At 38.0% G+C, this 15422-nt stretch overlaps 2 protein-coding genes across 2 annotated transcripts; both read left to right on the top strand.

The window, feature by feature from the left end:
- The first annotated feature begins 495 nt into the window (after positions 1-495).
- Positions 496-3399, top strand: pglyrp5 (peptidoglycan recognition protein 5). The gene is made up of 4 exons (XM_077248534.1): positions 496-678; positions 767-962; positions 2096-2214; positions 2414-3399. The coding sequence occupies exons 1-4, from the start codon at positions 636-638 to the stop codon at positions 2596-2598; spliced, it is 543 nt and encodes a 180-aa protein (XP_077104649.1). The 5' UTR covers positions 496-635; the 3' UTR covers positions 2599-3399.
- An 881-nt stretch (positions 3400-4280) lies between these two features.
- foxg1c (forkhead box G1c) lies at positions 4281-6328 on the top strand. Its single transcript, XM_077248533.1, has one exon. The coding sequence runs from the start codon at positions 4670-4672 to the stop codon at positions 5825-5827; it is 1158 nt and encodes a 385-aa protein (XP_077104648.1). The 5' UTR covers positions 4281-4669; the 3' UTR covers positions 5828-6328.
- Positions 6329-15422: the final 9094 nt, after the last annotated feature.

The raw sequence follows: 15422 nt of genomic DNA, 5'->3' as shown, positions 1-15422 counted from the left end.
ATGAACTAAATTAAGTTTTGGGTAAAAATTCTGAAAGTAAAGGACGTTCATCATATAAAACAAAACAAGATTATATCAAAGTTATTAAATAATTTTGCCTTGCTGGAGAAATCAGATTATATCTACTGACAGGTATGCTTCCTGAATTGTTTTTTCAGGTTGGTTGATTAAAACGCAATCTTAAAAAAAAAAAAAATCATTTCAACATCCAAAATCTAAATCTAATACAACGGAATTCACACTTTTGGGGTCACAGTAGCCTACTACAAATGAAGTTTAAATTAAAAAGAGAATCTCATAGGTTTGACTTGTTCTCACCAGGTTCAGAGATTGTGTAATTGTTATATGCAAGTTTAACTGCCTCTTTTCGTGCCAAGCTGCCATGCACTTCTGTTATTTTAGCAATGAAAAATATCACCATTCACAGCGTTATTTCCATAGTGATCTATAAAAAGCCCGTGCCGCATAGGCTAATTTCTTCATATGTTGTTGCAGGGCTCGGGACTAGAATTTTTGCACGAGACAGGAAAGTACGCGGAAGTATCAACAACACGTTTGTCCCTCCCTGTCAAAGCTAATAAGTCATGTAGCCTACATTCGCCGGCTGTTGAAAGAAAAGTTTGTCGCTGGCTGATATGGACGGACACACACCTGGAGAAGCCGTGGACATGAACTCGGGTGAGAGCAATCATCCACAAGCGATCGCGCGCCCAGTATTTATATGTAATTTGTAGCATTTTGATCTTATCACATTGTTGTTTCGCAGCGGCTGTAGTTTGTCGCCGTGCTTGGAACGCAGTGGATCCTCGAGACAGGACAGCGATGAAGAGTCCCGCACAGAATGTGATCGTTCACCACACGGCGCTCCGGTACTGCTCTTGTCCGCGCGACAGCATCTCTCAGCTCGCGCACATCCAGCGCATGCACATGCAGGAGAGGGGCTTCGACGATATCGGTTATAAGTAAGATGTTAGAACACTACATTTAACTTCTGACCACACGTTTATTACGTATCTAGTAAGTACAAATGTTTGTAATTGTTTTGCAGAACAAGGCTTGTATAAACTTTGTTTGGACGTCAAATGGTAATAAATTTAGCATGGTATGGATCAATGACGTGACTCTTTATTGCCCCGGTCAGACAATTTAAAAGCGATTTAAACTAAAACAAACTAAATGAAAATGTAGGACGTTTTCTATGATGAAAACGTTTACTTTTCTGAATTTTTTTATTTTTTATTTTCTGAATTAAAAAATGGGTAGCACTTTATTTTACAGTCCTGTTCCCCGTGTAGCCTACTTCCTATTTAGCCTACTTATTATAGTAATGCAATAACTGGGTAACAACTAGCCGTGAACCTATAAACCTATACCCATATTATATTACCCCAGTAGGCAGCTTTCTTAGGTAATTGCTGCACTGTAAGTAGCCTACTTGTAAATGCATGTAGCTACTGTAAATTAAAGTGCAACTAAAAATGTCTTGGTGTTGCCTAACTGTCAGGTTATATCACCCAGCTAACAAAAATATATTCCAAGAAGGTTTTGCTAACGTTCCCATGAAGTTATGAAATGTTCAAAACGTCCAGTTTTTTAATCGTTTTAAAACTTGTTATAGGCTGGTAAAAGAACATTCCATTTGACCATTTTGCAAACATTATGGTATGTTTAAATGTTCTCTGAACATTCTGAAACAAATAACGTAAAAAAAAATAAAAATAGATAGTGTCAAAATAAAATGTTTCAAAAAAAAAAGTTCCATGAAAGATGATTGCAGTGGTTGTATTTAAGGGAAAAAAATCTCAATAATAGACAGAAATTCTGTATTTATTACTAAAATAAAAAATATATAATTTCACCAAATCTAAGTCAGGGAGGTGTAACCAACATGTAGGAAGCCATTTTTTCGTCATGTGATAAGAAAACCATAAAACAAAAAGGTGCCCTGTAGACCCTTACAACTGTCCTGTATTTTTTTATAATCACATATTTTCAACTTTCTATAAAAAGGTATGTTTTGTACCATTTCAGTTCTGCGGACATAACCAGACTGCCTCTGATCTATACATTAATCATCAACTCTGTGTTCCTCCAGCTTTCTGATCTCTGGAGATGGGGTGGTGTATGAAGGGCGGGGATGGGGGATTGTAGGGGCCCATGCAAAGGAACACAACTTATATTCTGTTGGCATCGCCTTCATGGGTAACTTCAATGGTGAGAACACGACTGCCTCTATTATTACATTCATTTTCATCTTATATTTATTGTCTTTTGTGGTGTTTACACTATTGTGTTATTTAGTGGTTTTGTAAATGGTAAGAGATATTAACATAAGAATTTCATTGTAGTGAAGAACTGAACCAAAGTTCACGCATCATAAAGAAGATATGTTGTATTTTCTATTTGTCTTTAGATGAATTGCCCAGTTCTGCATCACTGTCCGCTCTGCTGAGACTGCTGCGCTTTGGAGTGCTTCACGGTCATGTGCGCCCCAATTTAGTGCTTGTGGGACATAGAGACGTGGCAAAGACTGAGTGTCCGGGTGAACATTTATACGCTCTAATACCAAAACTAAGAGACCAATTACGAAACCAATGATGATTGCACAAGTTGCATAAAACCCCTGTATGCAGCACTGTCTGAATGTGAAAGTATATGATAGGTCTATTTTTGTGTGCCTTGTGAAAGTCTCTTGTGAGAAATAATGGATAAAAATAAATTCTATCACAACCAGTTTGGAAACAGTTATGAAGGACATCAAATTTGTAAAATTCTGTTTATCCAGTAAGATCCATGTTAAGAGGATGCCTCTGGTCAATCCTACAAATCCTATTAGCATTCCTTTATGGTTTTTATGAGATATTTTACTGATTAAAATTATTTTTTTCTTGACTAGACTACTTATAAGCTACAAAATCATGATTATGTTATGTTTTAATTTCTCTGCACACACACAAAAAAAAAACATGTAAAATGCACTGTACAGTGACGTGCAATAATTTAGTAATCTGGCTAGTTGTAAATAATGCATATGCAAATAGATTTTCAAAGTCTAAAAGAGATGTACTTGTGAGCTCATGCATTGATAAGGATTTTTTTTATTTCTGCCAAAAAACAAAAGCAAAGTTTTTATGTCATTGTGTCTTTCTAATTTATATGCTTTTATTTACTTTATCTGTTGTTTATTATTTACTGTATTGTATTATTTACTGTAACTTAGTCCCATTATATAATAATTGTCTTTATCATTTAAATTAATCATTTGATACAATGCACTACTGTATACATACATGTTACTGTACTTTACTTACTACTTAAAAAACCTGCGTGTAATTATTATTTGTACAAGTACAGTTAATTAAACTGAAAAATAAATTGTCTGCACAATGCCATTAAACATCCAACAGTTTAACCAATTAGAAATGAGCTACATGCTAAAGTCATAGAAGTTGCAAGCTCTCTATAAAAATTAAGAAATTTGGACAAAAACTAAATTTGAAGAAATTTCTTTAAATGTAACATTTTGCTTATAATCAAAATTTAGGTCCACTTTATACTATGTACTAATATTTAAATTAATAATTTGATACAATGCACTTGCATGTTTTTACAATAGCAGCATTGGTAACACTTTATTTTACAGTGTCCATTACATATGTTACATGCAACTAACCCTCAACCAAACCATAATTCTACCCTAACGCTGTTGTCAATTAATATTACTCAGTACTTTAATATATACAATTACACTGCAACAATGACATCTTAAAATAAAGTGTAACCGCAGCGTTTTACACTACAACATGAACACAATAAGTACATCGATATAGGCTATATTTTTATGTAGGCCTATACAGCAGTTAATGAAACCTAATATAAAGTTTGACCTAAAATTCCAATGCATGAACTACATATGAATAGACAGTTTCTCTTGTTTAATTTGATATATAGCTAACATCTAGCCTTTGGTCTATTATGTAGGCCTAGCTAAATTTAGTTCATGCTCAAAATTTAAAACGTCCAAGTTTTTGAATGCTGTCCAATTCACTCCGATTATGAGGTAGATTGTAACCACAGTAGGCCTTTTCCTTGTACTTGACATTAAGTTACAGTTTACGAATGAGTATATTTCAAAACAACGTTCATTTGAAGCAGACAAATATGGGAATATTTTATCAAAGTTTGATGCACATTGCGAAAAAAAAAGCATTGAGTTACAGACGTTAAAGTTTTCATCTTTTTTTTTTTTTTTGCACGGTCCGTGAAGCACATGGTCCTCTATGGGTTCATCCTCCAGAGATTAGGTTAATGTCCACCCTAAACTGTTTGTTTACTCACATCTCCAAGTGTTGTCGTATATCAGAACTCCGTAGCATAGCCTAACGTCTTTTTGCCTCACTCGCTTCTGACAGGCATTCAGTCAGATGAATGTGTAAACAGAAAAGGGCGGTCTCAGGTGAGAGGCTTGAGTTTCACCGGCTTTCGAAGTGTTATAATTGAGACTTCGAGTTCATTGATCAGTCAGAGAGATTGGCTGTGCCGGAAACTTATCAGATCGTTTTTGTTTTTCCGCAAGCGTTTCCTAAGAATGGACGGGCACTTTCTAGTTTTTTTTCGACACTTTTAGGTCCTGTTGGAAACATTTAGGAGCGTGTTTGTATTGTTAAACATGGAGGAACTAAAATCCCCCGTGAATTTTTTCCACAAGTCGTCTTTCAGCATCAGTAGTTTACTGCTCCGACACGAGCGCGCGAGGAGCGACTCGAGCGCCGCGCTGGAACCACCGCGGTCTCGTGCCGCAAAGCCACCCATCGCGCGCTCCCATCATCAGCAGACAAATGACGGAAAAGACAAGTCGATTCCAAAGCGGAACGAAGCGAACAGACCGGATAAAAAAGAGGCAGGGGGAGTTGGAGAGCAAAAGTGTGAAAGTACAGATGGACAGTTACCGGAGAAGAAGAGCAAACCCGATAAGCCTCCGTTTAGTTATAACGCGCTTATCATGATGGCCATCCGCCAGAGTCCGGCGCGACGGCTCACCCTCAACGGTATCTATGAGTTCATTATGGGCAACTTCCCGTACTACCGAGAAAACAGGCAGGGTTGGCAGAACTCAATCCGGCACAACCTGAGCCTCAACAAGTGCTTCGTCAAGGTCCCGCGCCACTACGACGACCCGGGAAAAGGCAACTACTGGATGCTGGACCCGTCCAGCGATGACGTGTTCATCGGCGGAACCACTGGGAAACTCCGGCGCCGGTCTACAGCCGCGTCTCGAGCCAAGCTGGCCATGAAGAGAGGCGCACGGCTATCCTCCACCGCAGGACTGGCATTCGCAGGCTCGTTTTACTGGCCCGTCCCGCCGTTCGTGACTCTCCAGCATCGTCACCCGAGCTCCGCGGCTCACCACAACAACTACGCCGCGTCGGTTCTGTCCCAGAGCTCGCGCCACTTCAGCTCGGTCGGTCCCGCTGCGGAAAGACTGCTTCTCCCGTCCGCCCAAGAGGCAGCTTATTATGGAATGGGATGTGAACAGATGACCTCCACCTCCTCCTTCTCCACATCTGCTTCTGTGCCTCTGCCTCTATCTGCTCCCCGCTCTTTCAATTTACTTAGCAATCAGTCCAGTTACTTTTACTCTCACCAGGTGCCTCACACAGCGGGACTGTCACCCTGGTCGCAGGAGGAATCGTACCTCTCCAAAACATCTCCTTCTGGACAGTTATTCCCTGGAAAGCCATCTCCTTCTTCTGAATACATTGGAGGACTATGTTCAGACATTCCCAGTTATTTTCCTAATTTTAACACAGCCAACTCCATGCACTGAACAATTTCAGCTTTTTAATGAGAAGAGACAAGCAGTTCATGTGCAATCTTTTTATCCATTATTTAATTTCATGTGAAGCCAAACAAGTTTTCTTTTGTATACTATCCAGTTGTTTACAGTCTAGTTACCACAAAAACGAGTTACGCAAATATTTGTATGCACATGACGGCTGAAATAAACGGGCCGATCCGAAAGGTCAATGCACTTCTAAAAAAGGGAAATAGCTGAGGGAAACAATGATGTTGTGTTCTGACCACATATGTCTCTTTTTGATGTCTGCTGGTTTTTCTTTAGATGGCACTTTGTATACGATAAGAAAAGATTAACTGCATGATTCTGTCCGGTGCTTTTTCATAATATGTCTTCCTGTTGTTCAGCATTTACAGTCACTCACATAATCTGTAGATATTTGTGTAAGAAGAAGCCTACAGGTCTTGGCCAGTAATTTTGACCTGGCCCAAACATGTATCCACTCAAAGGAAATAAATGTTTTGAGGAACAGACCTTTGTTGTTCATGACTCTTTGTGGTCATTAAAAATCCCAGGATGTCCTTTGGAAAAAGAGTAGGGGTATAACCCCGGCGTCCTGGCCAAATTTGCCCCTTGGTCTCTGTCCATCATGGCCTCCTAATCATCCCAATATAAACACTGATTGGCTTCATCACTGTCTCCTCTCCACCAGTAAGCTGGTGGGCGTTCTGGTGCAATATGGCTGCTGTCGTCTCATCATCCAGGTGGATGCTGCACATTGGTGGTGGTTGAGGAAATTCCCCCCTTATGTAAAGCGCAATATAAATGTAAAAAAGTATTAATATTATTATTATTATTATGACAATTAATTGTTTATTAATTGTTTTATGAAAGAAATCTCATACTGCAATTTCAAATTTGCAGACAGGTGATAACATTTCGGTATAATTTACAATAAGGTTTCATTTGTTAAAATGATCAAATACATCAGTTAACATAAACTAACAAAGAACAATACTTCTAGAGGCATTTATTAATCTGAGCTAATGTTAATATTAACATTTACTAATACATTTTTAAGATACACATATTGTATCTGCTAACATGCACTTTGAATTTGAACTAACATGGACAATTTTATTAACGTTAACAAAGGCTAATAAATACTGTAAAAATGTATTGCTTATTGTTTCTTGTTAGTTAGTGCATTGACTTGTATTAACAAATGAAATCTTATTGTAAAGTGTCATCAACTTTTCATTTATTCAAAATGTGTATGTAAAAATATCCTTTATTTATTAGTTTTCAATGTGATTTGAAATTTTACCTATTTTTGCTTTCAATTAACAACAACCTCCCTATAAAAATATGTTAATTTAATGTTTTTACTCTTTTATCATTTTTATTTTGTACGGCACTTTGATATTCTTGATTCATAAAGGTTAGAACAAATAAAAGCCCATGTATTGAACAACACAAAGCTGGGAGTTTGAGAGTTCATATGCTTAAACCTTGTCTCATGAATGAATAGATTATCCATTTATTCAACAATGCAGGACATTTAGAGCAGGCCTATGTCCCATGATTTAATACAAATTGTAATGTTTTATGATATGGTTTATGTGTGTATTCAACGCTATGCAGATAAATATCTGATTAGCCGTCCATAGAAGAAATGTGAAAATATTGTACAGTGCTTTGTTTTTCCACATCTTTCTCCCCTGTCATTCACACGCACACACACACACACACACACACACACACACACACACACACACACACACACACACACACACACACACACACACACACACACACACACACACACACACACACACACACACACACACACACACACACACACACACACACACACACACACACACACACACACACACACACACACACACACACACACACACACACACACAGTCTGAGGGTCTCTAGAGTGCGATCACAGCCTCAGCTCAGTAATGAAGTGGGTCTCCTTTTTCAAATGGCTGAGGAGGGGAGAGATAAAAAGAGATGATAGAAGGAAATTCAGAGAAAGAGAGAATCCAACCACAGCACGCTAGAAATAAAAGTCACGTTCATCAGATTACACCACTTCAAATAGACACAAGTGGTTTTTCACATTTGTACAAGCTGTGGTAATTGAGTGAGCTAGATGAAAAGTGTTGCCCTTGAACTAAGGTAACCAGTTAGTGAGTCCAGATTTCATCTCGCTGAATGACCGATCTGAGCAGACCTCACATGCCCTCGTCTGAGCCATCAATGAGTCTTTTCCATTTAACAAATCTTTTTTAAAATCAGGTTTTTTTTTATTAGTCTTGATATTTAATTGCATGATTTTTAATATTAAACCTATTTTAAATTTCTTTGAGTGATATAATGAAAAAATATATTGTTACATTTGAGACCTATGTAACATTTCAATTAATTATTTGATACAATGCAGTATGGTGTAATATGTTTTTACATTGTACTTATATATATATTTTAAATACCTTAGTTACAGCTGTATCTATACATCTATTACACTGTTGAGCCTTATAGTTCACCCAAAAATGAAAATTCTGTCAATAATTACTCACCCTCATGTTGTTCCAAACTGGTAAGACTTCCTTCAGAACACAAATGAAGATCTTTTTAATGAAATCTGAGAGATTTCTGTCCCTCCATTGACAGCTACGCAACTACCACTTTGATGCCTCAAGAAGTTCATAAAGAGATTGTAAAACTAATCCATATGAATTGAGCGGTTTAGTCAAAATTTTCTGAAGAGACTCAATCGCAGTCAACAGACTGAATTTAGGCTTTTACTCACAAATAAACATTGATCAGAGAACATAAACAGAAGCTGCTTGAAGTGGTTACTAACCTCACTGGTTCTTGCAGAAGCTCAAACGTGCTGCGTAATACACGAGAATGAAACTCAGTGGTTCTCGCACTTTAAGCGAACATGCTTAAGCTTCAGTTTACCGCAAGATGAGATATGACGAGACACACAGTTACACGATTTCCTATCAAAAACACAACCATTCCGTCAGGTCTAAATACACTTATTATAGGCTTACCATAGTGAATCAAGACAAAAACACTTTTTGGAAGAAGGATTTATGATGTATTGACTAAATATTGTTTATTTTGTACAAACAAGTTATATAGTGTACCTTTAATAAATACTTTTATTGTATCTCAAATAACACTGTTTGCAAAACAACAGAAACACAATAAGTGCATTGTACCTATAACAAATATTATTATTGTTATTATTTTATTTATATTCTTTACTTATTTATTTGTGTTGACATACCCACTGTAAAAATGGTGACAACAATATTACACATAATATTTTTGAGTAGTTTTTAAGGCTTGAGTTCTTTCATGGAATCTACCTGAATAAATCATGTACAATCCCCTAAATTATTTAGTCTATGACACAATGAATTTAATATTTTGAGTGAAATATGCTTTTTTATTTCAACTTGACTCTCAAAAGTGTGTGAATTAGTGCATTTGTTTTTGAGCTATATTGTATAATTTAAAGACTTGTCATCATTAGAGCAAAGTTATTGCTCAATGAACAAAGCAAGATGATTCAGAAAGTAATAATGCATGGAAATAATTCACAACCTAACCATAAGCCCTACTCATCTGCACAATGACGATCAGAACTTCAACATAATAGAAATGTCAAACATAACTTAACATTAAAACATTAACAGATGTTTCCCTCAAAGAAACAAACAATCAAATAACACTTAATATCAATATTTACTCTCCATTTCCAGCCATATGCAAAGCATGCTGGGAAGTTGAACTAACTGGGGTCTCTAAATAAAACCTGCTCAAAGGTTTCTCAAAAATTCTCTTCAAATAAATAGGTTGCCTTTTTCCCTTAATTTTATGTGCTTAATTGGTTCCTAAATTCAAGCCTCAAAACTGATTCCTTAAACAAATTAGGAAAATGTATCTCTTTGTTTTATTACTGAAATGTTCTCAATAATTTCTATACAACACTGAACCACAATTTTCTTAATAAAATATACACAATATTTTTAATTATCACCTTATTTTTTTTAATAAAAATTACAAGACCCATGATTCATTATTCGCTACATGATTTACTGTAGCAGCACAGTTATAGTTTCACATTATATCTCATTATACAATGGTGAACTTCACCTCACCTCTCAATATCACCTGGTAAAAAGAGAAGAACACACAGATGTGTGAAGACGCCTCTCAAGACAGGTTTCTGGAGCCTCTTCTTCATCAAACAAAGAGAGCTTTATGAGAACACGATGCTATTTCACCAATCTCTCTCACACACACAGGCGACTTCAGGCGTGCTTAACTGTAACCTTACTGGAAACTGTTGGCAAACTACAATCTCTGATGCAAAAGATAACCATAATATTGATATGACTGCTGAGTAATCGTGTAATTAGTCTGCAGGGGAACGAGAGCCGGATGTGAGACGAGAAAGAGTGAGAGGAAAACAAATAGATAGGTGAAGAGATGCCCAAAGGCTGCTGTAAGTTGATACTATTTTGCTTTAATTTGTGTAATAAATAATATCCTCCCTTTGACAGGCTTGACTAATGATTTCTACACCCCTCGATCACACTTTACAGCCTACAAAACAAACAACGGAGATAAAACTTTTGAGCATGTGCTTCTCCACGTGATTCCCTGAGGCTGGAATATTAGGTGTCCACTGAAACCTGCTGGTGAGACCACACAGCACACACACGCGCATGCACGCACACACACACACACGCACACACATCTGGTGCTTTATCTTTGAGGGGCTTCTAGATGTAATGGTTTTTATACTATACAAACTGTATATTCTATCGCCTTACACTAACCAAACCCCTACCCATCATAGAAAAACTTTTTTTCTGTATTTCTACATCAGAGGGTGACATTTTTCAATTTAATTGAAATTTATTTCTGTAATGCTTTATATGCTTTATATACTAAATATCATTCTAAAGCAGTTTTACAGTTAACTTAATGTGTGTATATATAGGCCCTATATATATATATATATATATATATATGGTATATGCATACATTTTTTAATGGATAAGATTTGGGTGAGTCTGCACAGTATAATATATTCTAATCTATAATAGTTATCTAATGCAATGTTTCATGGATTTTTTTATTCTTTACTGTTAAATGTACAGCTTTTGGAAAAAGAACAAGTCATCTTATAATTTACAGTGAAAAACTAAATTGACGTACCCAGAATTCTCTGTGTAACAGATGCTGTTTCATTGAAATAACGGTTACTTTTTCTTATCAGTTATGTACATTAGGGTATTATGTTGCATCTTATGTTGTATAATTAATGTTAATTGAATTATTTTCGTACCGTGTGTTGCCATGATGGTGTTAGTATTTGTGTGTATGACACCGTGCACCTTCTATATATTAGCTTAGCTAGTTGTGATGAACTTTGATTCATCATGTGGTTTTCTCTTTACCACTTGTGTTTTCAAGGAGGTTTTCAAATTTAAGTTCAATCTTACTACCATATTCTTTACGGTAAATTTCTGGCAACCACAGCTTGCATTATTTTTTTTACTGTAAAGTTAACCGAATTGACTAATACCAAGGTCAAACATTTTACATTTAAAAAATAAAATATAAATAAATAAAATAAAATAAATGTTTATGTATCATTTCCTCAATTAAGGATGCCCATAGATGTCTTAGAGGTCTTGTCAAAAGAGGTCTAAAGCACAACTTAAAGAGTTTTTAAGCACAACTGCACTCTGTTTTCTGTTTATAAGGAACACTTGTAAGACTCCAAAGATGCATGGTGGAAGTCGAGAGAGAACCCAGTCTGGAATGAAGGAAGGAAGTGATCTGGAGAGGTAAAAACATAAGCCGATGTACTTGAATAACTCTGGACTCAGTGTGCATTTCCTAACCATGGTTAAGCTTTGTAAACCAATTCCACAGACATGATCCTCAAATCTCCACACTATAGGGTGCGATTATCCCGAGCAAACTCACCAACCTGTGAAATCACATGGGTGGGATTGTGCTCCGCAGGCGCCCGCCTGTCTCTAAGCAGTAAACCAATCCCCTGGAGTCTCAGCACCGTACAGACACACATCTTTGTCTGTCTTACAAACTCACCCCATCATACAGCCGTCTTCCCTGTCAGTCATGAAACATAACAAAGAGATGTCTGTTTGGTCTACAGACCTGACCCCTGCCCTGTGAATATTACCCCACACCACGGCTAAGAGGCCAGACACATTCTTCTGTTATCTATACATGAATACTTCAATGAGGCAGATCACTAGATCAGACTGCTCTATTTCATGACAGCAAAATATTTTAGAAAGTAAAATATGTAGGCAATATCTATAAAATATGTAGAATGATTATTAGAATGATTTCTGTAGGATCATGTGACACTGAAGACTGGAGTAATGGCTGATGAAAATTCAGCTTTGCATTTCAGAATTAAATGATATTTTTTAGTATATCAAAATAGAAAATGTACTCAGATACTAACGTAACCTCGGTTCCTTGAGATAACGGGGAATGGGAAAAACTGAAATACTGAAGCCTGATTGAATGACGCAGTGAAACTGCTCGAACCTATGGTGCTGCAGACCGCCGAAATGGCTGGGGCTACCCGTCTATATAAATTGGCAAAACTTGCCATAATGTTCAGAATCTTTCGACTGAAAAGGGTGAGCACCTAGTTGTGCAATGTGGTAGCACGGCCAGCTACGCAATACTCGTTCCCGTTATCTCAGGGAACCGAGGTTACATTAGTAACCGAGTACATTCCCTATCGATATGGTTCACTTGTATTGCATCCTAAGACACTATGGGAACACAATTCAATAGCTGACCAGACATGTAGGAGCCCATAATTCGGGTTGGGGATGCCAAATTGTCCCAATTGCCTGGGAGAGGAGGTTCTTTCTAGGGAGCTGCTGTAAGCAGATGCATCAAGTCGGGGAGTCATGACTGGTTCCGCCAAAGAGGAGAAGGACTGCGCATCTGTCCTCCCTAATTCGTCTGATGACCTGAGGGAGCAGCGCTACTGGGGGAAAACCATACAGGGGAAGGCTAAGCCACTCGTGGGCCAGCGACTCCCTGTCCTTTGAGAAGAATATTACGCAGTGTGATTTGTCTTCTGAAGCGAAGAGGTCGACCTTTTCCCTCCCTAAAACACCCTGCGGATCATGCGAATCATCTGGGGATGAAGCATACAATCCCGTGAGGACACATTGCCCCAGGACACCATGTCTGCCCCTTGGTTCAACTTGCCCGGCATGTGCACTGCTTTTAGCGAGCGCAGGTTGCACTGTGCCCATAAGAGGAGGCATCTCACCAGTTTGTACAGAGGCCTCGATCTGAGTCCACCTCGGTGGTTTATGTAGGACACCACTGCCATGTTGTCCGAGCAGACTAAGACATGGTGCCCTTTCAGGTCTGGTAGGAAGATTTTGAGGGCCAGAACAACCGCCAGCAATTCTAGGCAGTTGATATACCACTGATTCAACCAAAAGCCGGATGTCGACCCGCCCTCGAACAGAGCTCTCCAACCCGTGTCGGACGCATCTGTTGAGACCACCTTCCCTCTGCGCCGGTCTGATACAGATGAGGGTCCTTCCAAAGGGCCAGGGCCATGAAACAGCTTGGGTCCACCTTGATACAGCGTGGGCTGGAAACTGGGGTTTCAGCCAATACTGCAGGGGCCGCATGCGTAGCGGCCCAGCGGAATTACCAATGATGCGGCCGCCTTTAGGCCTAGCATTCTCTGAAAGGCTCTGAGGGGGAGTGAAACCCAGACTCTGGAAGATGCTCTGGCATGAGCCAGGCCTGCCTTTGGGCCGAATCGAGAACTGCTCCCGGGAAGGAGATTTGCTGGCTGGAAGACATGACGAGCCATACCCTTCTCATACCCTTTACTCGGCCAATTTCGGCGGGCTGCAGCGCCATATGTCCATGCAGTTTCACTGCGTGATTGAATCAGGCTTCAGTATTTCTGAGGAAAAAAGGAGCTTTAATCATTGCCATTATTTTAATTTGTAATTATATTTCACAATATTAGTGTTTTTTCTCTATTTTTGATCAAAAAATGCAGGCTTGGTGAGCAGAAGAGACTTCTTTCAAAAACATTAAAGTGCCCCTATTATGCTATTTTAAAGTCTTCTAATTTTGTTTTGGAGGTCTCCAACAACAGGATTACATGCATCAAAAGTCAAAAAACGTTTTTTTCTCATAATAAACATGATCACATCACCACATTTTTAAAGGTGGGGTATGTGATTCTCTTTTTTGTCCATTTTTTCAAAATAACTTGAAATCCTATTCCTAACCCACTTACAGCCACTGAGTTAGAAGCACTGAAATGAAAATTAAGCAATTTAATCATCTGTGGAACGGGCAGGACTTGATGGAAAAACTCCAGCCAATCATTTCCAAGACCACCTGGAATCATTGGACAGTAAATTCGTCAATTACAATCGTCATTACAATCTCTCGCGCATCTGAGTTTTCGCTCGTGCATGATTGCGCGTCCATGTTTTTCGAATGGGTGGAGTCAGAGCCGGCGTTGGAGGAAAGATGGTAGGACCATTTGAATTGTGTATATTCAAAATGCTGGTTGTTTTCCAAATCACATACCCCACCTTTAAATGATTCTCAAAGACTTCATGAATGAATCAATCTCTCTAAATCTCTCCTTTCTGCGAGCTACTCTGCTCTGATTGGCCAGACACCTCAGCCTGTTGTGATTGGTCTACCGTTTACAACGCGTGTCAAAAACAAAAACACCTATTGCCATATGCTCCATCCGGAGGCTTCCTACAGCTCTGCGATTGTACACCGTAAACTAAAGACAGTATGGAACGATGACGTCTATTTTACCATATCAATCTGAGCGCGAGTCCAAAGATGAAACATTGGAAGAAGTTATTTAGCAAATTTAGTAAGTTGTGACGTGTGAACTTCGAGAAAATAGATTCGAACTCCAAACGACTCGTTTGAGCAGTTCAGAGTCGATTCTTTCTTTTGAGATAAACTAACTTTATTTATGATGCACTTTCAGCTTTACAACTTTGCATACTGTTTTGCACATACAGCTGCATTTCACACCGCATGAAAGGTAATTTTCAAAAATCCAGGGCACTTTAAAAATAGTAATGTTTCCAAACTTTTGACAGTTACAATGATACAATAACAAAAATACAATTAGCCTAACTTGTTATGATGATATTGGAATTAGTTGGTCTGAATTCACACAAAAATAACACATTCATAATAATAACAATAATAATAATAATAGATTAATTCAAGATCTATGTGAACTCGATGATTGCTATCAACATACAAGCCACTGCTAGAACAAATAAACATTTGTGTAAAAAACATTAGTTTCAAAACATAATAGTTGCTGAGAGATAGCCTTTGAGACCGCTTCCTTGTGTGACAACTAGCCCTGTTTAAATATTATAGTTTAAAACGATTAATTATAATGAACTCATCACTACAACTCTATATGAACATAAAAACCTGAAAACAAGTTTATTTACTTCGCGGGAGAAAACCGGAACCGGAACTTCCAACGGAGTAA

Source organism: Siphateles boraxobius, unplaced genomic scaffold (assembly GCF_051911475.1).
Source record: "Siphateles boraxobius isolate OS27281-9 unplaced genomic scaffold, OSU_SipBor_1 30, whole genome shotgun sequence".
In the NCBI taxonomy this organism is placed as follows: domain Eukaryota; kingdom Metazoa; phylum Chordata; class Actinopteri; order Cypriniformes; family Leuciscidae; genus Siphateles; species Siphateles boraxobius.
The sequence above is the reverse complement of the archived record's forward strand: the minus strand, read 5'-3'. Positions and strand labels throughout refer to the sequence as shown.

What these genes read in the sequence shown, in the direction of transcription:
- foxg1c (XM_077248533.1), top strand. Translation starts at nt 4,670, where the DNA reads ATGGAGGAACTAAAATCCCCCGTGAATTTTTTCCACAAGTCGTCTTTC.
- pglyrp5 (XM_077248534.1), top strand. Translation starts at nt 636, where the DNA reads ATGGACGGACACACACCTGGAGAAGCCGTGGACATGAACTCGG. An exon ending in AGCCGTGGACATGAACTCGG is followed by an intron (nt 679 to 766) that starts GTGAGAGCAATC and finishes GTTGTTTCGCAG; the next exon opens with CGGCTGTAGTTTGTCGCCGT. An exon ending in CTTCATGGGTAACTTCAATG is followed by an intron (nt 2,215 to 2,413) that starts GTGAGAACACGA and finishes ATTTGTCTTTAG; the next exon opens with ATGAATTGCCCAGTTCTGCA.